Source organism: Myodes glareolus, chromosome 1 (genome assembly GCF_982192425.1).
Source record: "Myodes glareolus chromosome 1, mMyoGla1.1, whole genome shotgun sequence".
Taxonomy (NCBI): Eukaryota; Metazoa; Chordata; class Mammalia; order Rodentia; family Cricetidae; genus Myodes; species Myodes glareolus.
The window spans coordinates 123754121-123777891 of record NC_142026.1 but is presented as its reverse complement, the minus strand read 5'-3'; the positions used below and the strand labels follow the sequence as shown (position 1 = coordinate 123777891).

The window sequence follows — 23771 nt, the reverse complement described above, 5'->3', positions numbered from 1 at the left end:
AAGACTTTTGCTCTTATATAGTTTTCTTCTTGATGCTGATAAAAATGTAAAAATTGCCCATATTCATGCTATGTCCTTTAAATCTAGTTGATTAATTCATAGCATGAAGCCATTATCAGGTTGCTTAATTTACTGTGCAAGACTTGCAAGATGTCTGCATGTGTTGGCAGCATGTAAGCAAATAAGCTGTGAACTGGAAACCATCCCACTGACTCAACGTTATAAAATGTGTGACCTCATGGGAATGTGCCTGTACTTAGGAAGTCCTGGAGGAAGTCAACTTGTCCATCAATGGAGGAAAGAAGTGCTGGGGGACCTGTTGACAAGTTGGTCCTGTTCAGCTTCGGGTCGCAGAGTTTAGTTACAGTGCTCACCTCCCCATCTAAGGAGAACTTTCCTTTAAGAGGCTTAACTCACATTGCTAATTTCACACTTTGCATACTGGGTTTAAATTACATTTTTTTCTGAACTGTGCGTTGCTGTCTTACCTTCGATAGCCTAGTGTGTGTGCACACCAACTTCTTCCGTCATTGAGTATATATAAATCTCATTAGAAAGTATTTCAAAACATATTTCCCCTACTAGCTAGATTCCCATATGATTTTAATCGGGTTATTAATGTTTCTCTTTCTCTCTTTCCTCCTCTCCCTCTCTCTCTTCCCTTTTCTCTCCCTTCCCTCCTCTCTACCACCTCTTCCTCCCTCTCTCCCATTCTCTCTCCTTCCTCTTCTTTCCCCCCACTTTAGACACTTCCCTCCTCTCTTCCCCCTCTGAGACTGAACCTAAAGCCTTGCTTGTGTCTGGCCCATGTGATTCACTTACCTATGTCTCCACCACTATCACCCTTTTCTCATGAGCTTTTCTTGGGTAATGTGGCCTCTGTTACATGCTATGCATTTGGGATTGATTTGAGCAACAGTAGCATGACTGTTGTTGACATGTCATTATATCAAGACAGATGTAACAAATGATTATAATATGAAAACAAGTCTTAAGAAATTGGGATAACTCGTGGAACAGACCACACAGGCAAACAGAGGGCTTGGGTCTTATTCTTTGCTCTATTGTAATTCTCAGCTTCTGGGGTTATAATTTAACATTTATTAACACGATGTATTATCCCTAGAGAACAGGAAGGAAGGTTAGGAGGGATGAAGGGATGGAGGTAGGCAAAAGCTTTGCTGAACACAGTAGCATGCACAGTATTGTACTGATTCTCTATTATTTCTATTTATTCATGCAACTGTGAATATTTAATTCACATATAGATCCTTATCATAAGCACTTTTGAGACAGTGCTTCACTATGCAACCCCCTAGATACCTGTAGTTATGGAAACCATACTGGCCTTGAACTCACCGAGATCCATCTGCCTCTGCCTCCTGGGCACTGAAATGAAAGATGTATATCTTAATTTCAGAGTATATCATTATTACTCGTTCCTAGCAGCTATGCGTAATAGAATTTTATAAACATTAAATTTGTCTGTATATTTCTTGAAAGGTTCAAAAGTATAATTGGTGCATAAGTTTTGTTGAATAGACAAAACATGACCTTATAAACATGCAAGGCTGTAATGATAGAATATTTTTATTTTTCATAAATTATTAGTAAAAATATTGAAACATAATCAATATAACAAAAATATGAGAGACTATACACTGTGAGCAATAACATTTTATAATTCTGTGATCAGCACATAAGATACAAATGGCACGAGTAATATTTAAAATGTGCAACTGGAGAGATGTCTTAGTATTAATATTAAGAACATTGGTTGCTGTTGCAGAACAGGGTTCTGTTGCCAGCACCTACATGGAGGCTCACAGACATCTGTAACTCCAGTTTCAGGAGATCTAATGCCCTCTTTAGACTTCCACAGCCATTGGGCAAGCACATGGTGTCCTTATATAAATGCAGGCAAAACACCCTTACATATAAAATAAAATAAATATTTTTAAATTATTAAGGGTAACATACCTTTGGTATCAAATTTCTCCAAGTCTTTTAGTGCTTGAACAAACGCCAGCTGCGTTTCTGTGAGAGGCCAGCTGTTATACATCACCAAGCACTGTATGATGTACTTGTAGCACTGTGAAAGGGAAGGCAATGAGTCAGGACAACCAAAAAAACCCACACAGTATGTGCACTGAAAGATGGATTAGGTCAAGCTTATAATGTGTCATTTTATAAATCATACAATCGTAGGTTAACTAAATGATACATGTTTTCCAATACTTTCTGTTGTGGTTTGAATAAGAATGGTCCCCATAGGCTCATATGTGTGAATGCTTGAGGCCAAGTTTGTAGAATTGTTTTGGAAAGGATTAGGAGGTGTGGCTTGCTAGAGGAGGTGTGTCCTTGAGGGTGGGTTTTGAGCTTTCAAAAGCCTATGCCAGGCCCAGTCTCTCTGCCTCCAACTTGCAGAGAAGATGTTAGCTCTTCCATCCCTCCAGTGCCATGTCTGTCTCCTGCTGCTCCCCACCATGACGGTCATAGTCTCACACTCTGAATGTATAAGTGAGCCCCCAGTTAAATGATTCCTTTTATAGGTTGCCTTGGTCATGGTGTCTCTTCATAGCAATGATACAGTAACAAAGACAACCTCTAACACACAGTGAAAATGCATTTAACATTCCACCCCAGCCACTGCCTCTGTCTTCCACGTTTCTAGTTGTTAAGCAATGCGATGGGTATAAAGTAAAATCTCATCTCTGTGACTTTCCCATGCTTTCTTATATTATTCCAGAGCTTGAGAGTAACTTTCCAACATGGCTGGCTTCTAGGAGTCTCTTTTCTAAATACTCAAGTTATAAAGCCAGTGTCCTGTATCATCTGTTATTACTTTTATGGATTAAATTTTCCTACTTAAATCTGCAGCATATCTGGAATCCACCTTTATTTATAGTGGTAGCTGTGGTGAAGGACAAGCAAGTTCCCTAGCTTCTAATAGGTTACCTTTTCTCCTTTGACTGACGGTTTCACCTCTATTTTTTTTTAAAAAAAAAAATCAATGTTTCTTTCTATGCTGGCTAGTTTTCTGTTAACTGTGAAAGACTCTAGCAGTCCTGAGTACGACAAACATGGCACCGAAAGGTTTTTCCTTTTAACCCTTCTCCCCCATGCTGAATTGTTAGATTATATTCCTAAAGCTAGTCACCAAGGTCTCTTCCTTTATTTGGCCACTGACTTACTCCTGAGACTGAACAATCAGACACAACTATCAAAACACCAAGTTCCAGCAATCCAAATTCATTACTTTGACTAACCTAATTAAAATACCAATCAGAAGTTATCAACACACCCTAGCTCCCTCTAACACAGACCTCTCCCTTTTTCTCTAAAAACTAACACTTGCAAAACTATTTATTGCTCTTTCTGCCTGATTCAGGATTCAGACTCAGCCATCTTGTCTCTTTGCTCTTCTTAATAAAGGATCTCTTGGTGTTTTGTTTGTGCTTGGAAATCGGTGTTTTGGTGTGGTGTGTGCCTAATCTGGGGTTCAGAGGGGAGAACCTCATGATTCATAGGTACCTTCAAATTGGGCACAGGGCCAGAGTCATTTGAGAAATGGAAGCCTCAGATAAGAAAATGCCTCCATAAAAGTAAAGCTGCAGGCAAGCCTGTTGTGCATTATCTTAATCCTTAGTTGGTGATTGATGTGGGAGGGCCCATTCCATTGTGAGTGGAGCTACCCGGGGCTGGTGGTCTTGGGTCTATGAGAAAGCAGGCTGAACATAAGCCAGCAGGTCACATGCTACTTAGCAAAGGAAAACTTCGAAGTTACTCTAATTGAAATTTTATTGCTTTATCTCTTTATTCAGATTATTTTCTTAGGAATAAGCTTGACCCAACTCCTTTCTCACACCCACCAGTCCTTTATGTATCCCCTGCCCCAGTGTCAAACTCTGCAAGCACAGACTTGTCCACACTAATCAATGGCTGTGAAATCCAGTCCCATTTCCAGTGTTGGTACATTCATGCCTTCCATGTTTTTCTTGGTCTTATGAATAGCATACATACCTTAGAATTGTAAAATGCAAAACTAGTTAATTTTTTTATTCATTTTGAGGGGTTTGTTTGCATGTTTCATTGGTTTCTTTCTTCATCATTCTCAGAATCTTGTCTCCTCTTCAATGAGCTCACTTCTAACTCTCATTGTATTACCTCGGCTCACGTTTCAGATCATACATGCCTCATTGATTAATCGAAGTCAGTATTTTACTAAACACACATTGGTGTTGCTGACAAAGTATAATTTGTAGAGTTTTTATTAAAACTCATCAAGTTAGCTATATTTCATAAATTTTTAGTTGCTATTATTTTTAAGTAAAAGATTATTTAGCTTATCTTAAGTTTCCACACTTTTGGGCTTTTAAACTATTTATTATTAATAATGTATTTGCTATTACATCATGCTAACTACATATCTAAAAGCATTTTGACTTTTATTGAAGCACTCATTAGTTTTTTATCACAAAATATTTATCTTTTTCAAAATAATTACTTTAGTTTTATGCATGTGTGCAAAGGAGTGCAGGTGGCCTGATGGGACAGAGAGTGTTCCGTCTCTAAAGCTGGATGGGTGCTGGAAACCAAACTTGTGTCCTTTGAAAGAGCAACAAGCATTCTAAACCACAAGCTATCTCTCCAACCCCAAACACATTTTTAAAATATTCTCGGAGAAGTGGGGAGATGGCTGAGTGAGTAAGGTACTTTTGAAAGTGCGCAGACCTGAGTCCAAATTTCAAGAAAGCTTCTAAAGCTAGGTGTGGTGGCTGTGCTATAACCCTATTACTCCTGTGGCAAGACAGGAGCCGGAGGCAGGAGATTGCCTGGGCCAGCTAACCCAAGCCTGTGCAGTAGCAAACAACAAAGAGACCCTGCTGCAAATAACACAGAAGGCAGGGACCCCAACCAGAGTTTGTCCTCTGGTTTTCTGTGGTGTGCCTTGACACATGTGTATGGAAATACTCACACACGTGGGTGCCCAGAGGCACATACTTATAAGTAGTAAAATATCCTGGGTATACCAAGACAAAGACATTATAATGAGACATTTCAAATCCCCAAATATGATTCTTATTTTGCTCCTCAGCTGCATTGTTTTCCTGGAGGCCTGTATCGAGCGTTTCAATTGGATCACTGACTGACTTACCTTCTTCCTAACAGCCTTTCATTTTCTTTTCAGCTGGACAGTTGGGTGTCCAAGGTAATTAAGATGCCAACCACTTGATTCATTCTTTTTTTAAGTTTGCCATCTGCCTGTCCTGATGTCTACGTAGTGGGACCTTGGACATCATCCATGTTTACATTTTGTGCTAGATTCCTCCCTTTTTTGCATATATTTGGTCACTCCATGTACCTGTACACATGTGTATCAGGAGCAGTTGAATGTGGTTTTCTCACTCTGTGTGCCTGTGGACAGGTGTATCGGTGCAGCTGTCTGTGATTTGGTCATACTGTGTGCCTGTTCATGTGTGTCAAGTACACTTGTCTGTGATTTGGTCATACTGTGCACCTGTGCACATGTGTATCAGGTACAGGTGTCTGTGATTTGGTCACATTGTGTGCCTGTGCATTGTGTTTCGAGTGCAGGTGTCTGTGATTTGGTCATACTGTGTGCCTGTGCACGTGTGTTTCAGGTGCAGGTGTCTGTGATTTGGTCATATTGTGTGCCTGTGCACGTGTGTTTCAGGTGCAGGTGTCTGTGATTTGGTCACTCTGTGTGCCTGTGCACGTGTGGATCAGGTGCACTTGAATGTGGTTTGCTCACTCTGTGTGCCTGTGTTAGGTACACTTGTCTCCGTATGTGCACGTGGAGGCCAGAGTCAATTCTGAGTTCCTTTCGCAGTCACTCTCTGCCTTATTTTTTAAGGCAGTCTCGCACTGAATCCAGAGCTTTGCATTTGTCGAGGCTAACTGGCTCTAGGATCTGCTTGGCTCAGTGTCCCAGCCTGGAGTTACATACGTACATTTTACCCACTGAACCATCTTCCTAGCCCTAAATAATTCTTTTGTTTTTTTTCAGTTAATATACCTGTTGTGGTGTGCTAGAATTTTCTTCTATAGTAGGCACATTCATAACTTCTTCTTCCAGCAGGGGCAGACCTACCTCTACCACCACACTCCCAGGTCTGCCCTTAAAGGATTTCTGGCCTGCTTGCCCGGTTTTTTTCTTTGTCATTACTTCTGATTCTTTTTTAGGTGAAGTATGAGATAAGAGAATTTGCTTGCTAGCTAAAAAGGAGAAATATTATGTTAGTATATGTGATGGACATTGGTGTTACTGACTAAATGGGCTACATTATACACTTATAGAATACAGCGTACTTAAAAGGACATGCTTATTTTAAGATGGAAAAAACCCACTAGATCCTTTCAAATTTTCTGGTCTTAGAGATATTTATTAAGAATGTCCATGTGACATGTGCTCAACTATGTTCATAGCAGCATTGTTTGTCATAGCCAGAACCTGGAAACAACATAAATGTCCCTCAACTGAAGAATGATAAGGAAAATGTGCTACATTTACACAGCAGAAAAAAAATAATGACATCTTGAAATTTGCAGGCAAATGGATGGAGCTAGAAAACATCATTTTGAGTGTGGTAACCCAGACCCAGGAAGACAGTTATTACATGTACTCACTCATAAGTGGTTTTTAAACAAAAACCAGCCTGCAAATCACAATCCCAGAGAACTTAAACAACAGCTAGAACCCTAAGAGAAACATATATGGATCTAACCTACATGGGAAGTAGAAAAAGACAAGATCTCCTGAGTAAATTGGGAGCATGGAGACCATGGGGGAGGGTTCTAGGGAAGGGGAGAGGCAGAGAGGGGAGCGGAATAAAAGGTAGAGCTCAATAAATATCAATCTAAAAATAAAAAAGAATGCCCATGTGGGACCGGAGAGATGATCATCAGCTAAGACTGTGTGCTCCTCCTGAAGAGGATCCTGGTTTAGTTCCAAGCATCCACCTGGTACCTAAAAACCACCAGTGGCTCCACTTACAGGAGATCTAAGTCTTTTTTTCTGGCCTCCGTGGGACCAGGCATGTGCATGGGCCATTCATACATGTAGGTGAACACTCATATACATACATACACTTTAAAAAATAAAAGCAGTCTCATGTATAAGAAATTTTCCCTAAGAAGTCTTTAGAGGAATGTCATATCCAATCTACTGGTTTTTGGAGCCTAATTAAACACATGATTACAACGGCATCACTGGGGTCAAGTACAGTGTCAAGTTTTGATTTCCATTGAAAATTAAGCCTTTTAGATGCCACAGCAACACAAGCTTCTGTTCATGCAGGCAGCCCACACCCCAGGCAGGTACTTACACTGGGAGCTCAGTGCTCTTTCACTTCCCAGGAAGTAGAAGGCGGGGATGATGGCTTGTCCTTTGCCCAGGGTGCTCACCATGGTCTCCTCGCTTTCCAGCACCTGCAGCTTGATGAAGGCATCGGGCTTGGATGTACGGACCTGGATTGTAATGCACTGGGCCACTGTCACTTTAATGGAGTACCTGTGGTGAGAAAGGTTAGACTTTGAGAGTAAGTACGCTGATCTGTCCCGCAAGCTGATGAAGGAAATGGTGTGGTTTTCTCATTTGATTGCCTTTGTAAGGCAGCTTTCTAAGGACCATGGACTTGCTAAGAAGTTAGAGTGACCACAGAATTGGACAAATGAGGCCAAAATTACAGTCAAGAAAAACAGTAGTGTGTTTGCATTGCTGGAGAATTCCAAGGAGGAAATGTATCATTTTGTTAAGTATGACAGGAAGCCACTTATGGAATAGGATAGACCTAAAAGCCACCATCCTTGAGAGTTATGTGACCACCACCACAGGTCACTTATATTCATACCAATGGACAAAAAACAGTCAGGGAAGCAGACCTTTGTGAGTTTCACCCTTGTTTGGTATTTCTGCTGTTTTCTTTTTCTAGTAATTCTTCACAAATGCTCAAGACATGGTAGACTTTTTTTTCCAAAGAGATGCAAATAAAGCAAAAAGTGAACCAGCAAAACCCATCATTTTGCCCTCCAGAGTGACCTGCCTTCCCTTTTGTGCGCCCCCCCCCCCGCTCTTTTCACCAATTCATCTTTCTCTTCTTTGCTTGGTACTGATCCAGAGTCTTGGTTTACACTGGCCAGGATCCCAACCACATGTGCATCCCACATGGGAACTTTTAGTCTTCTCTTCTGACCTCTTGGAAGAGTCTCTCAGAGTTAAAGGGATCCTCCCAGCCTTGCCTTTAGCCACCTGCTGCCTCTGAGAAAAACAGCTTCACACTGTCCCTTCTCTTCAGGCCTCTCTGCCTTTGATGATCTCACACACGTCACAGAAGCAAGGCTCTGCTCTCATTCACAGACTGGAAGCAACATTCACTCTACAGTTTCCCAGGCTCTCTGTGCCATCAAATGGAATCAGAATTCCTAAACTGAAGCCTCTAGCTCAGCTGCCTCTCATGGATCACGTGGTTGTTACTAATATTTACAAACAAGAAGTCTTCCTACTGACCACTCTGCAAATTAGTGACTGCCCTGTGTCCTCCTCTGAAGAAAATGATGTCATTCAAACATTTCCCGAGGCAAGCCCAATCAGCCAAGGCCATTTAACCTCCATGTTTTCAAACATTCTCTCCAGATGCGCGCACCTCTTTCTGGTTTGAACTGTATCTCTCTGTCCTACAGAAGCAATGCTGGAGACTTCACAAGGTCATCTCACATGGAAATGGTTTTTCATTATAAAATAAGGTAAAGGATGAGGCCAAATCAGTATGGTTGGTGGCCTTAGAATAATAGCGCAAGATTTAGAAACAGTCACAAAATGAAACACAATATGAAGATGAAAATGAAGATTTGAGTGATGAACCCGCAAGCAAAAGAACGTCAGCAAACCATGGAATGCCAAGAGGGAGACAAGAAATAGATTCTTTCCTGGATGCTCTAGAGACACCTATCCGGGGACAACTTGACTCCAGAGTGAACTTCCCGACTGTGAGATGAGACACTTTGTTGTTCAGCCACTCAGGGTTGTGCCGTAGGCTTGGCAGGGCAGCTGTAGCGGACCTGTGGACTGCCTGCTTCCAGTCGCCAAGGCGACCACCTGGGCCATGTACTGCTCCTCTACGTTTGACACATTCCCCTTCATCCCAGTCAGCATCAAGAAGCTGTCTGAGTTAATTATGTTCCATATTCTACATCTTGAACAAGTAAGTAGAATCTCATGATAATGTGGTTATAGCTTTCATCTTAGAAATTATATTGATTTTTTCAATTCATGTATTATAGACATTTTTGTTTTGTTTTTTATTGTTCAAGACAGTTTCTCTGTGTTGCCCTGGCTGTGCTGGAACTCGCTCTGGCCTGGATCTCAGAGATCCACCTGCCTCTACTTTCCTCCCCGCCCTGCCCAGTGCTGGGGTTAAAGGTGTGAGCCACAGCCGCTCAGATATAGACACATTCTTTTCACACAACTCTGACAATGTCAGTTTCCTTAAAACTCTTAAAGCTTTCTCTTCCTGTGATAGGAGAGCCTTCCAGAAGAGGTTCAGGGGAGGAGTCTCTCTGACCTGGTCGCTCCATATTGCACCCAGGAAATGCACTTTGCAAAGAACTGGCCTCCATGCCCAGAAAACGCTGAGTACCTCCAGACTCCTCAAGTAGCCTGCTCCCCAACTCCTCACCTCTCTGTCCCACACCTTTAAGACCAGCTCCTGGGACTAATTCAGCTTTAGGTTAAACACCACTTCTTGGTCTGTAATTGGTCTCAGTGTGGTTCCATGACTTTTAGTAAACAAGTTGGTCAAACTAGTAAACTAGTCACACTAGTAAACAAGATAGTCAAACTAGCAAACTAGTCACACTAATTAACAAGTTAGCCATATTAGTAACCTAGTCACACTAGTGAATAAGTTAGTCAGACCAGTAAACTAGTCACACTAGTAAACAAGATAGTCAAACTAGCAAACTTGTCACACTAATTAACAAGTTAGCCATATTAGTAAACTAGTCACACTAGTGAATAAGTTAGTCAGACCAGTAAACTAGTCACACTAGTAAACAAGTTAGTCAAACTAGTAAACTAGTCACACTAGTACACAAAGCAAATTAATTATTCCATTTTTAGTTTGTGCTTTCCTTTTTTTATTTTCTTTCTTAAAGGCAATGTTGAAAATACACTACAGGAAGACAAACTGAGAGCAAACCCCCAACTTTAATGTCTGCATTTTAGTGTCTTTTCATGCAGAATGTTCTGTCTTTGCCTAGGGATAAAATATGTTCATGTATAAAGCTCAAACATGAGCTTAGCGTTGTACTCTATGTATACAGTTCTGTGTTTGAATGTTATTACTTATTTAGCTTTGACTTAATTCTTTTACAATTTTAAGGGGGAAAGTTTTTGTATTAAATAAGAATTATAGGGAAAAACAGGCAGAATATTATTATTTGTTAAATTTTTATCAGAAAGATTTAGTTTTACTGATGTGGAATTCACCTCTGCATGCTGTGAATATGTTTTAATATCATTGGTAAGTGATAAAGCTGTTTTGGTCAATGGATTAGCAGAATATAGCCAGACTGGAGGAGATAGAGAGAGTAGGCAGAGTCAGAGAAATGCTATGTAGCTGCCAAAGGAGAAAGATGCCATGAACCACCAAAGGAGTAATATGCCGGCACCAGTAAGCCACAGCCTAGTGGAAACACACATAATAATAGAAATGGATTAATTTAAGGTACAAGAATTAACTAAAAGTACACCTAAGTTATTGACTAAACAGTGTTGTAATTAATATAGTTTCTGTCTGATTACTCGGATCTGGGTGGCCAGGAAATGAACGAGCAGTCTCCGTTTACATTTTTCCCTCTGAAAACCAACTCACCAATGCATTGTGCATTTAAAATATCTCTTTAATGCAATAAAACCTAGAAAATAATAGAGCATTCTTTTAACTGGGCATCATAGATCATGCCCACCATGGCTTTAACAATAAGGAGCAGCCTTTAACCAAGTAACCGGCTGAGTGTCCACACGAGTGGTGACTGGACAGCTGTAAAACAGCTAAAGACATCTGGGTGTTATTGATAAGTGATCATCACATAAGACTGCATGAGATGTCAGAATCACCACGCTCTCGCATTCATGATTCTTGGTAAAATATGACCAGAAAGAAATGCTATAAGAAAGAAGAACAAACTGCTCCAACTGTGAATTGGACCCTGTACTTCTTCCCATGCTGAAAGGGCATGTGTCTGGCCTCCAATTAGTTGGCTGTCATCTCTTGGAGGCCTGCTCATTTCTGAAGAGGAAACAAAGGGTGAATAAAGCTTGGGAGAGGGGAGTGGGAGAGTAGGAGCTCAGAGGAGTGGAGGGAGAGGAAACTGTGGTATGAGAGAAGAATCTATTTTTAGTGAAACTAAATTTTAAACATTAATTCTCATAGAGGCTAATGAACAGATAATCACCTAAAATGTGTATAAATTACATAAAATGTTTACCACTGGCATGGCAACTGGATCATCTACTTATAGTGGGCATTTCAATGCAAAAGGTTTACATTTTGAAAATTATCAGTAATTTTTTTTTCAAAGTGACAAAATGAGGACAGAATATCACAAAATAAGTAAATGTGCTAGGATAATAAAAAAAAGTACAGCTTGCATGTCTGGAGGAAACCTTTTGTTCTATTGTGAGGCAGCCCTGGTTAGTGGTTTGATGGAGAACCTCCTTCAGCCAATGGTCTTTGAGAGGCTGGACCACGTTGGGCATGACTTTGGATACCCAAAGGCCTGTGGGACCACCCGCTCTCCCTCTGGCTCCCTGCTCACCACACCTGGATATTTGATTCCATTCCTGTTTCCTAGATGTGATTGGTATGTTCCCCTTTAAAAAAGAATACTTTAGTATACTATATTAGGAGCTAGCGTGGGATTTCTTTATTCACATTTTCCCCCACCTGGCACATTTCCCTTCATCTGGTGCCCAATGGGGGCCGAGTCCACGCTTAATGGGTTCCCTTCTCTCCCCATGTGCTCCCTGGTACATGTTTCCTGCCCTCTGATGCGTTCCCCTTCAGTGGTTAGTGACCAGACAAGAGCATTCAATATTGACTATGCAGCTTAAGTTTTACTCTACAGTCAATGGAAAATTAAAAACATTTTATAGACATGTGTAAATATGTATGTTAGTATTAAGGATAAACAAATTGAGAAGGGAGAGTGTGTGACGACAGTACAATGTCTTAAGAGGAATATAATGGAGTCCCAGATTCCAAAAACAACAATGTATGTAACAAACATAATGAAGAGCCTGAAGTAGTGTAGGAGCATTGAGAAGGAAGGAGGAGACACAGTGAGGCGACAGTGTGTCAGAATTAGAATCCACAGAAGCAATTATTGAAAGAAAGTGGAATTGGTACTAGGACAACTCAAGGCATGTGAATAGGTGAGCATGAAAAGAATGTTGGAGTGACAAACAAGGATCCCCAGCCCCACCCATGACCAGAGAGTGGCCACAGATAGAGCAGGACTAGGAGAAAGTCAAATAGCCACAGAGACCGGGAAGACTCTGCACTGAACGTGGAGTGAAACAAAGCCTAAGAATGGTATCAGCACTTTCGAAACTGTATAGAACATCCATCTAGTCATGCTAGTGTTAGTTATTTCCATAAAAATACAGAACTTAAAATTTAGTACATTCTAAATTATTAATCAATTTTAATAAAAGTACTAATATTTAAAGAACACATACACACACACACAACACACACACACTATATTCTTGTACCTGAACAGGATTTTCTTGTCATTAGGGATGTAGTAGTCTCTGATCTCCTTTGTGGTGAAGGTGCTGCATGGAGACTCTCGGGAGAGAAATGGAAGCGGGTTGTATGAGCCAATGAGCCGTAGTTTCCAGCGCCCGCCTGACACATATGCGTCACCAGTATAGGTTTCAGCCACAAACGTGTATCCCTTCTAAAAGAGAAGGCAGCCACACATACAGGATTCACATTGCCATGAGTCTCTCCAATATGTGGTCCACACATTGAAGTAAATATGCCACTATGTTGATACCCCCATAGAGTCCAAGGTCTCCTAAGAATCATCAAGCCATTAATGTTATGTTTATCCATTTTAGAAATAGTTATCTTAGGGGTGAGGGTGTATTTAAGTGGTAGGATGCTTGCTTAGCTTCTGTGAAACCCTGGATTAGATCCTCAGTACTGTAAAGAAATAAATAAACTCTGATAAATCTGACATGTCAGTGTCCTAAATCCCACAGTTCAGTCTTTGAGGGAATACGACAGAAGTAGAGAGACAACGGTTCATTTACGTGAAGAAGCATATACATTTGCAAGCTCTTTCCAATAAAAGAGCTCATCAAGCTTCAAAGGATGCCTGTGAAAATTCAAAGGAGCAAAACAGATTCCTTTGAGCCAACATGAGTTTATACAGAAGAACTTCATTAGATCACATAACTAATTTTCAAGTAAGTAATGGCAAAGTTGTTGATTTCGTGTGGGGTGGGATGTCTCTTGATGAGGGCTCTAGTCAGGTAACCAGGTTGGGTAGCACCCAGGGATACATTATATCTATCTGTTCATTTGCCTTAGACATCCTTTATGTAGCAGAAGAAGTTCATCTGTCTCTGGAGACCATCTCTGGGACATCACATCAAGATGGTTCATCAATGCCAAATCAAATTGTTTAATGGAAAGATAAAAGGATAGAAATACCTCATAGAAAAATGACGAGGGCTTCAATTTACAGTAGTGTCTTCCATGATTTGTTTTATAAAATAGTGACCCAATACCTTTTATGAAAATGGATTTCTATGATGTTGTATATTTGGGAAGTATTGTATATTTCTCCTTTTCCTTTCTTTCATATATATATATATATATATATATATATATATATATATATATATGCACACACACATATATTTAAATATCAATACATGTTTAAAACCCTGAGAAATCTTAAGATAACTATTTTACCCTGTATTCATTAACTTTTCAACACTATAATTTTATAGACAAAACAGGAACCTTGAAAGACAAGAATTTTATGGTGACACAATATGCTACACACATGCTGTCAAGCTTATCAGATGCCAGAGTGTTAACACAGTCACAGACTACAGTGCAAAGATTTAAACAATAACTTTTTTTTCATCAGGTTTCTTCTGAGGTAACATTCCCAAAAAGATGACAAGATTACCCCCTCCCCCCCAAAGCAACACAGACAGTTAGTTCTCTGTTCACACATGTCTACTTCTCTTACATAGCCTTCCCATTTCTCTCCCTAAAAGTTAGATAGATACAGGAGGCAGAAGAGACATCAGAGAGGGATGGGAATGCTTGATGCAATCTGAATTTGCAATGTAAAATAATAGCTGAATGAAGATGAAATTCGCATCTACATTTTGACTCAACTTGCATCCTTGAGAGAAATCCACCTAGTTTAGAGAGACAATCATGCTAAAAAATAAACTCAAAACTACACACACACACCAAAACCTGTGAATTAAATATTCCTTAAATACCCCTTCAAAAACTAAATATCAATGACTAATATTAATATAACTTATTTGGTGAAAGAAAGATCATCTCCAGACTTTGATGGCATCTATGACTTTGGTAGATTCTTCCTTTAACCCAGTGATTTTCAACATGTGGGCCACAACCCCTTTGGGGGATGCATGACCTTTTTTTCAGGGGTTGTCTGAGACTATTGGAAAGTACACATATTTACATAAGGATTTATAACAGTACCAAAATTATAGTTACGAAGCAGTAATGAAAATAATTTTATATTTGGGCATCATCACACTTAAGGTTTTAGCATTAGGAAGGCTGAGAACCACTGATTTAGAAAAAAAAATCTCCTTGCTTTTGAGCTTTCTTGTTTTTAATATTTGTGATCACAAACTAAGTTATTTCTGTTTAAACATAAATGTAAGTCAAATTTGATAAATGACAATGCAAAAATTCCGTGTAAAAACAAATTTGTTATGGAAAGGCCTGCATTCTTAACACAAGACATCCTGCTGTAGAAGGCAGTATTCAGAGGTACTGTAAATTTCACAATCCTGGAATTTTTTATGAAATGTCATTTATTAGGCCATGAAGGAGAATATAGAACAGGAGGGAATACAGTGGGTTAAACTAAGTTCATAAAGGCATGCTTGATATGTGGAAAATGATAAGTGTTATTGAAATAAGGAAAATGTGAATATCATTGCAACAAGTAGTAAGCATAATGGCCATAAATTAAAATGATACGGCTAAGTATAGATAAAATAACTGTTTTGTTGATTTTAATAACACAATTTTTTAGAAAATTATACTTCAGAACTATTCTCAAATACAGATTACTTCCATATAAAATATTGTTTACCAGATTGCCTCATAAAATATAGACATGATACTTGTCTGATTTAATATAAGGTAAAAATAATTTAAGGTACTAGGTACAATTTGATACTATCTTCCAATTTTATAAAATCTGATGCCCAAATCTAGCAAATTTAATCTCATGATAAAAAAGAAAAATTGAGTTTACTGAAATATGAGTTTTTAGAATTATATTGAATACTAATATATTCAGTAAAAACAATTTTTAAAATATCACTATGCATATTCATACATGCATATATAAATAATCAGTTGGAATAAGTTGTCTTATCACGAATTTTAAATGGGTGTGTTGGCGCACACCTTTAGTTTTGGCACTCAGGAGGCAGAGGCAAGCGGATTTCTGAGAACGTGAGACCAGCCTTATCTATATGAGTCCCAGGACAGTCAGTGTTACATATCAGGGGCTTGCCTTAAAATAAAAAATAAAGAAATTTTATTTTTCTTATTAAAAGAAAAATGTTTCCTCAAATCTTGAAAATAGTTCAAGGGAGCTTTTTGAATTGATATATTTTTACATCTATTCTTTATCTTTCTGAAGTCAATATTCATTAGGCATTCATTAGAAAGATAAGTCTAATTTACATAAAATAATGCATGAGATTATAGGCTAAAATGAACTTCAAAAGAAAAACACACTCATAATCCAGAGGGGGAAGATTATCAGGTTCAAAACCACGAGGTTAAAGAACGGAAGTTAGGAGCAAAAACGGTTCTTCATTTGCAGCCCATGTCCACTATGCTTGTCGTGATTCCCTAGTGGGGGACACGACTAGGAACACGGAGAGATTAAAATACCCAGAGAGGAAACATCTGATTGAAGGCGAGGTCTCTCATCCATTCAGCAGGCTGCCTAAAGTGGCTCTTGGCCTGATAAAAATATTGCCATCTTTGAAGACTGAGGGTGGGGGCTGGGTGTGTGATCTCCCCTCATCACCCCCGCCCCACGGCCCCGCCATACTTAAGAGCAGAACAAAGGCAATGTGTGAGATAAAGGCAAGCCTGGCCTTTCTCATTTTAGGACCAAATAAAGTCCTGGGAGCCGCTTCTGTTTCAAAATCGATGTGGCTTTGGTTTCAACAATGGGCGTGTGCAATGTGTCCTTTCCGGGATGTCAAGAGTGCTGCAGCATTTACGGTCACTAAAACAATGGACGCTTCCTCCTAAGTACGCTACAAGCTCACCCACTTCACTTGCTTCTGGGCTCCCATTCACCGCTGTTAGAAAGCAGGGGATACATTCAGCACCTACCTTGTTCTTGGGGTACAGGTACGGCACCACTTTCTGGAAGACCTTGGGCACTTGCTCCATCGTGTCATTGTTGACAACATGCAGCATACAGATTGGGAGTGTAGTGTATACTTTAGGGACCAAGATCATGTCTTGAGGAACCAGGAACGTTTCTCTGTAATCACAGAAGCGGAGACTTTAGTAGTGGGGCTCATACTGTTTTAAATAGAGTTTAACCAAAGAGCCCTTGTGAAACTTTAAGATTGCAAATAGCTAAAAGGCTTGCATATCTTTTTCATTTCAAGTTATTATTACTGTGTCATTTTGATGTATAAAAGCAAATTCCCACTTTGCACAACATTCATGACTTGTCCCCAATATGCTGTTGATTGGAAATACATGTTGTCTAACTGTACTGGAAATAGACTTATTTATCATGTTAACATATTCACTGAAAAAAATCTATAAACTGTTTACATTTTCATATTTTGATATAAGGACAATGGATAAAATTCTCTGACATCCCATTGCATATAGAGAAAAAAATTAATGAATATGTATGGAAAAGTTTTAAACATATATGAAAGCAGTCGAGAGGCTGATACTTTTACTGTTACGCCTGAAATTGCAGGTCTGAATATTGCATGCTGTCTGAGGATGGAATCCTGTACCACTTGCCTGAAGACTATAAACCAGGAATTCGGTGGCTGGTCTGCATAGTTCACCGTGTAGTCAGCAAAGGCAACCTTGGTTTCTTCATCTTGATAGCATGGGTAAGACTCCATAGACTTACACTTGCTTTTAAACATTAGTCTAGAAATGAAAAAACAACTTGAGTATCAATGACAAAGCATTTTTAAAATAAGCTTCAATTACAAAAGAGAAGTAACCCTTGAAATAGCAAAATATCAGACACCAATGTTTTCCCGGTTGAGGTCAAAGAGACACTGTGTGAGTTGTAGCAAGTGGTACCAAGGGAGAGAAGCATTGTGGGTCAGTCGTGAAAAACACCTTTCAAATGCACTTAAAGTTATCTGAGAATTTTAACTGAAGGAGAATGTAATTCCCAAGCAAGAGAGTAATTAATTTCATAGTTGGAAAATAAGGCTGGATGTTTAAGCTCTATATCTGGGGAAAAGGAAGCAGGCAAAGCAATTGTAAACTAGGTTGAGGCCCCTGAAGGATCCAGATAGAGACTAGAAATTCGAAGGAAGCTTGTGAAGTTAACGTGAGCAATGAGTTTGGAAAATTCAACAATGAAAAGCAAAGGACACAAACAAGAGTGTAAGATTAGAATTTTCTTCCTCTATGTTTTCTGGCTCACGTATCTGACTAAAATGAATCATGAGATCTGCTTGCTCTCTGCAGGAAAGCCTGTGGCTTCTTCCACGACAGGGTAGGAGTTGATGGGATGGATTCTTCCCTTCTTGCTTGAATCTAGATCTAGCCTAAAAGCACCAGGAATATCACAATATCGCAGATGTTATCTCAGACAGGGCCACACAGAACAGTTCTTTACTGGGAATCTAGACGTGTTCCTTACCTTAGGAGAGAAAGTGCATACTGCTCCAAATTTATCTCGAGTACTGTCCAAATTTTTTGAAGTGTATCTGAAACACTGGCATTTTCCTTTGTGTCTAAATAATAATAATAATAATAATAACAATAACAATAATAGTAAACATTAAATCCATAAGATATCTGAACAATGAACTTGTGTACAACTTTCATTTTGCAGGTAAAAACTTTGAAATTCCCTGTAAGAGGCATGTAGGTCTTTGTACTCACAGATAAGCACTGGAAAAGCCAGTAATGTTAAGCACACATGGTTGTCCTTTCAAGGAAAAGGATATATAATCTGTTTTCCAGCCAGAAGTTTGTGAGGGGGTGTGGCTAATAGTCCAGTACTCTATGTGCTATCTCTATGGCCAGGCCACATCAGCTACCCCAGAACCTATGAGCTTGCTTAATTTGAGCCTGTCTTCCGCAGTCAATCTACAGGACCTATCTTTAGGAAAATGTCACTTTATAAGAGTTGTGAAGTAGTCATAGTCATGTCTTAAACTTTATTGTGTACATGGGACTCAGTTAGTTATCACCAGGAAGGTTCTCTCCAAATTATGCTGTGCTCAAATATGCCTAAAATAAACCACCGGAGTGAGACTCAAAGTTCAAACCAGCACCAGCCACTGAGTTCTGCTGAAGTAGATTTCATTCTTGCCTCTTGCGGATCACCGCTCTACTGGCCACGGTGTTTGCAGAGTTCAGAATCCATGAGTAAGATGGCTCCAGGCTCTCCAGTTTTGTAAGGAGTAAAGTCATGTTTAAACCGTAGTGCTATAAATGTCTAGAGGAGAGCACTGCTCACAGTATTCAACTGTTTCCTCTCATCTTTAGCCTGAAAACAGACGGGTTCTCGGATGTTATTTAAGAGATGCATGAAAGAGTTTGCCTAGGGAGATCTTCTGTCATACCAGAAACTCCTGTGGAAAACTTAGTTCAGAAAAGGCAACCACCCAATTATTCTAAAGAACACGCCTGGATGGATGACATGAACCTTAATCTATGGCACTGTCCACAAATGGACACAGCAAATGGACCCACAGGGGTAAAAGTCAAGGCGCCCAAAACAGGCAGTCTAGAATTTTCTTATTGTCCTGCCTGACTGTCTTTGCTGCTCTTCAGGATATGAAATGGGAACCGCAGCCTTGGTGTACCTGCTGTGTTTGGCCAGCTTCTCTAACTCATCCTCACGGGTGTGTGACTCTGAGATTCATTTGATGAATGTGAATGGACACGGCACCTCAGGTCAGCCTCAAGCTAACACTAGCAATCCTCTGCCTCATCCTGAGTGATGGGACTATAGGAGTGCAGTAGCATCCCTACATCGGTACTATTTTTCTATGGCAAACTATTTACTATATGCTTTTAAAACCTTTGGGTATCCCAACTTTTCACTCCCTAGATAAACTCCCTAGATACTGTCACTAAATATTTTCCGTAGATATATCTTGTATAAAAAAATGTTTGCATAAACTAAAAAGATCTCTCCTAGATAAATCTTTCCTCTCAAAATAGCCATGGACATCACCTTTTGAATTTTCATCTGATAAACTAGGCATTTCTCCCCCACAATTCATTGGATATGCCTGAAGACATTTCACTCCGCAAACGTGCGAGCATATTGAAATACATTTCTGTTGCCTCATGCACAGAAGCACTGGCCTCCTTCATTCACCTCTGTGACAGTCAGTCTGAAATGTACAATAATCTCCTACTTGGCTGAAGCTACACTGTAAACTGTTGCAACCAAACTGGGGATGGTTGAAAAGAACTCATGGAAAATTTGGAAATTAAGCTGATCATTTTCTCAATGATTCATGGCACGTACATTCGGTTTCAATGTGGTATCAGTGCATGTGTGCATCTGTGTGGACACATGTGTGCAATGGGCACATGCATATGCGCACACCCACATGTGGATGCCAGAAGTTGATGTCAGGTGTCTTTCTTAGTTTCTCTCTATTATTTGCCAAGGCAGGGTCTCTTGAAGAACCCCGAGATCCTTGATGTGGCTCATCTGGCTGGACAACTGGCCCCAGGGATGCCCTCTGTCTGCTTCTCAAGTGTTGGGGCTGTTGGTTCACCACACCTGCACAATTTTTCTGCAGAATCTGGGATCTGAACTCCAGACCTCATGCTTGTGCCGAAAGCACTTTTTCTACCCCATTGTTCCAGCCTTGACATTAAACCTTTCAGTAAATATTCATTGCATGTGCCTGACATCTCAGACACTGCTTCTCACCCTGAGAATGAGAACATGAACTCTGACCAGCTCCTTGCCTCCGGGGACTTCAGTACTTAATAGATTGAATTAGTTCTGTAAGCATACTGACTCTAAAATACCCTAATGCACATAATGAAACACCCACTCCTATAAATGTGGATCCATACATATGTAAAATCATACCTGGCGTTCTGGCTTTCATGAGGAGTCTGACATAAGCCCCTTTCCACATGGACTGAATTTTCACTGCAGCAGCTATTTCCTCAGGAGAATACTCCTTCTCGTTTATTGGCATAGAATATTTAACATCTACCCATTCCGCTGGCAAGAGAAAGACAAACAATGGATTGTTTGGGATTTATATTTAATTCTTTCCCAAAAAATCTTAATGCCTACAACTGTGAAATCCTTCAAACATAGAAAATTCCACAAGGATGGATTGAACACACCGTTTCACGTTGTCTACTGAGCTTAGGTAAATGCCTGGAGAAAGAATGTGCATGAAGCTATGATATTTTGATGACCTGCCTTGGATTCCCATCAGAAAGAAGTCAGAGGCTTCCCTCTGAACTGAAATGAAACAAAATGTGGTAAGAAGGAAGGAAGGAAGGCAATTGGATTGGGACATCTCTCAAAGTTCCTTCATTCATACCAGCTAGGTCAATGATGAATATGGAGGGATTCAAGGTTCCTCTGGAAGTACATATAAAGGTTAGGAAATCTTCCCAACCGATCTTGGAAGCCCCTGGAGCATCTTAGAGAGGGCTTGAGCTCCACCGCTCTCCAACAGATCTGCTGTCTCTGCTACACAACAGCTGAACTTACCCTTTCGAAATTATCATCACTTCCATGCTCAGATACTTAAAATGAATCGGTACCTAAAGAGGCATCCTCTACGATGGAATCCAGTATGTCCGTCTCTAAAACCATAGCCCGAAATGCAAATTTGAGGTTTAAAGGAGACTTGGCTATTTGAGATTTTTTCATTAAACGCCACAATGATATGTGGAAAACCTGAAAGAGATAAAAATATTCACACACATACACACACACACATACACATACCACACCACACCACACACACACACACACACACACACACATACCACACCACACACACACACACACACACACACACACAATTAACAATAGTGGCAACATCTAGATTGGACGACGTGTGGAGCTGAGTCATTCTTTGCTGCTGAGAACATCTGTTTGAATGTGTGGCAAGGTGGGCATTTGCCACTGCACATTCAGCTGGTTGCTGGGACACACACTGTAGTCCACCTTGATGCTCACACAACAGTAAAATGGTTTCTTTTCCCTCTGCTTGGCAAGGTGCTCTTCTAGGCTGGGTGCAGTCTTAGTTTCTACTTTGCCAAGAGCATCCAACATCAGCTTACAAGTGAACAATGATAAATATACTTCTAGTGCAAAGAAATTTTGACTTGCACTTACATTAAGCAAGGTGAATATTGTTGGCTTACACAAAGTTACAGTTTAGTTGAATGCCCTGTATTTTTCATTCTGCCTTTGAAACCCCCGCCCTCAAAGGTTAGGTGATAAGGTCTGAGATGTTTTCTGTGGTCAAAATTGAGTGCTATTGACATAAGCCATGAAAACAAGTGATCTGTGACACATCCCACGGTGCCCAGGACATTCTCATAACAAAAATAATTTAGCCTGAATGTCAATAGCATGGAGGTTAAAAAAAAAGAACAAAATAAATAAAAACAGATGCCACCTGCTTGCCATGAGGCTGGAGTAGACCAGTACCTCTCAGTTTTCTTCCTCAAGAGACAACCAGGACGAAGTAGCCTGGCTTCCCTTCCCACAGGCTATCTAGAAAGCCAGAATACTACTCAGCCCCAGCAGAAGGCTCTGAGAGTGAGGAGACTAAGGTTCCTGAAAGCAACCTGAACAATTGACAGAGCCACTGCTGGCTGAGCCCCAGAGTTTCCTCTCCTTTATGAAGATATCCTTTCCAGCTCAGCAGGAGCCTCTGGATGGATGAGTCTCAGCAGCCCATTGTGGCCATTATCACATTCCCTAATTAATTTCATTCCCTTTCTCATCTTATTTGTCTAGATTCCTCCCTGCTTCCTGAAATCACTTTCCCAAGAAACAGTCTCTATGCAAACCACTTCCCCAGATTCAGCATTGGGGTTCATCTAGTGCATCCTTCAGATGGGAGGTTTCCTGCTGTGAGCCTCAGGCCCACAGCTGCTTACCCTGAAGTGCTGAGCAGTGAGTTCTTTGTTGTAGAGGGGGATAGGATAGTGAGCTGCTTGTAGATCCCTCAGGGCTGTGGACAATTTACCTTTGTCTTTGAAACTAGCAATCACATTTCCAATAGCTTTCATAATTATTAGAGACTGTTCTGTAAATCGGTAGCTCTCCTGTGAAGACAGAGCACACATGCAGAAGCCAATCTCATGTCTATTTAAGGTCAACCAAGTTTACAAATGTTCAGCCTCGAGGGAAGAAAAATCCACTGTATGCTTGATTCAAAGCTGTTTCATTTGTAAAGAGTAGGCAGGACTGAGCATTTCGTTGGATGCTGGTCTGGGGGACATGAAACAAAGGCTGCAGACCTCAGAAAAGACTGAATACAGGGGCACTAGGCTGTGGTGGAGTCAGGGAGAACGCCATAGCATTTGTATTGAGAGTTAGTTCGGAAGGATGTCTAGGATGTTAGGCTGACAAAGACAGGGATTTTGAGGACTGAGGAGTAGAGAAGATTCCAGGGATTAAAAACAAAACAAAAAACCAGAGAGAGGACTAGCTTGAGCAGCTTGCTCCCTCCTGCTATCCATTCTGAGAAACAGTAAGAGTTCCAAGCTGACAGAGATCCAGCAGTCAACCCAGTCTGAGATGTTTGAGGACTGTCCTGGTTGGTGTGTACTGGCTGGTTCTGGAATTGCCTGGAGCAGCACATGCCTGCTTAGAGAAAGTCAGGAAAACTGAGCCATCTTTACTGTTTCTCTACAGGGTTCCCTAGTGCAATCATTGTCCCATGTCTCCAAAAGACCAACCAACCAACAACAACCAAAACAACAAGAACAAACAAGGAAACAAAGAACAGCAGAATGAAAAACACATGGAGAGAAGACACCACAGCCAACAGAAGGAAACCTGGAGGAAACCTGTAGAGTCCTGCCTAGACAGACTATGGGGCATGAGTCAGAACACGTTGGAAAACCCAGTCTGGTGCGGGAAATTGTCTGTAATCTGTCAATCATGTTTTAAATAAATGCTGATTGGTCAGGCAAGAAGTATAGGTGGGAAAACCAGACAGGAATTAGAAATGATGCAATGAGAAC

The 23771-nt window shown here is 40.3% G+C and overlaps 1 protein-coding gene across 11 annotated transcripts in view; it reads right to left on the bottom strand.

Annotated features, from left to right (window-relative positions):
- Adgb (androglobin) overlaps positions 1–23771 on the bottom strand; it is a 105653-nt gene that overhangs the window by 14420 nt on the left and 67462 nt on the right. For 10 of the 11 annotated variants that reach the window (XM_048425172.3, XM_085688520.2, XM_085688521.2 and 7 more), the window contains 11 exons: positions 22680–22847; positions 21327–21462; positions 20632–20769; positions 18205–18298; positions 17340–17474; positions 16683–16836; positions 12800–12987; positions 7350–7534; positions 6041–6240; positions 1981–2092; positions 1360–1389 (listed from right to left, as the gene is read on the bottom strand). In XM_048425172.3, coding sequence (XP_048281129.1) covers positions 1360–1389; positions 1981–2092; positions 6041–6240; positions 7350–7534; positions 12800–12987; positions 16683–16836; positions 17340–17474; positions 18205–18298; positions 20632–20769; positions 21327–21462; positions 22680–22847 — 1540 coding nt within the window. The remainder of the gene's footprint in view (positions 1–1359; positions 1390–1980; positions 2093–6040; positions 6241–7349; positions 7535–12799; positions 12988–16682; positions 16837–17339; positions 17475–18204; positions 18299–20631; positions 20770–21326; positions 21463–22679; positions 22848–23771) is intronic. The other variant, XM_048425168.3, reaches the window with a different exon arrangement.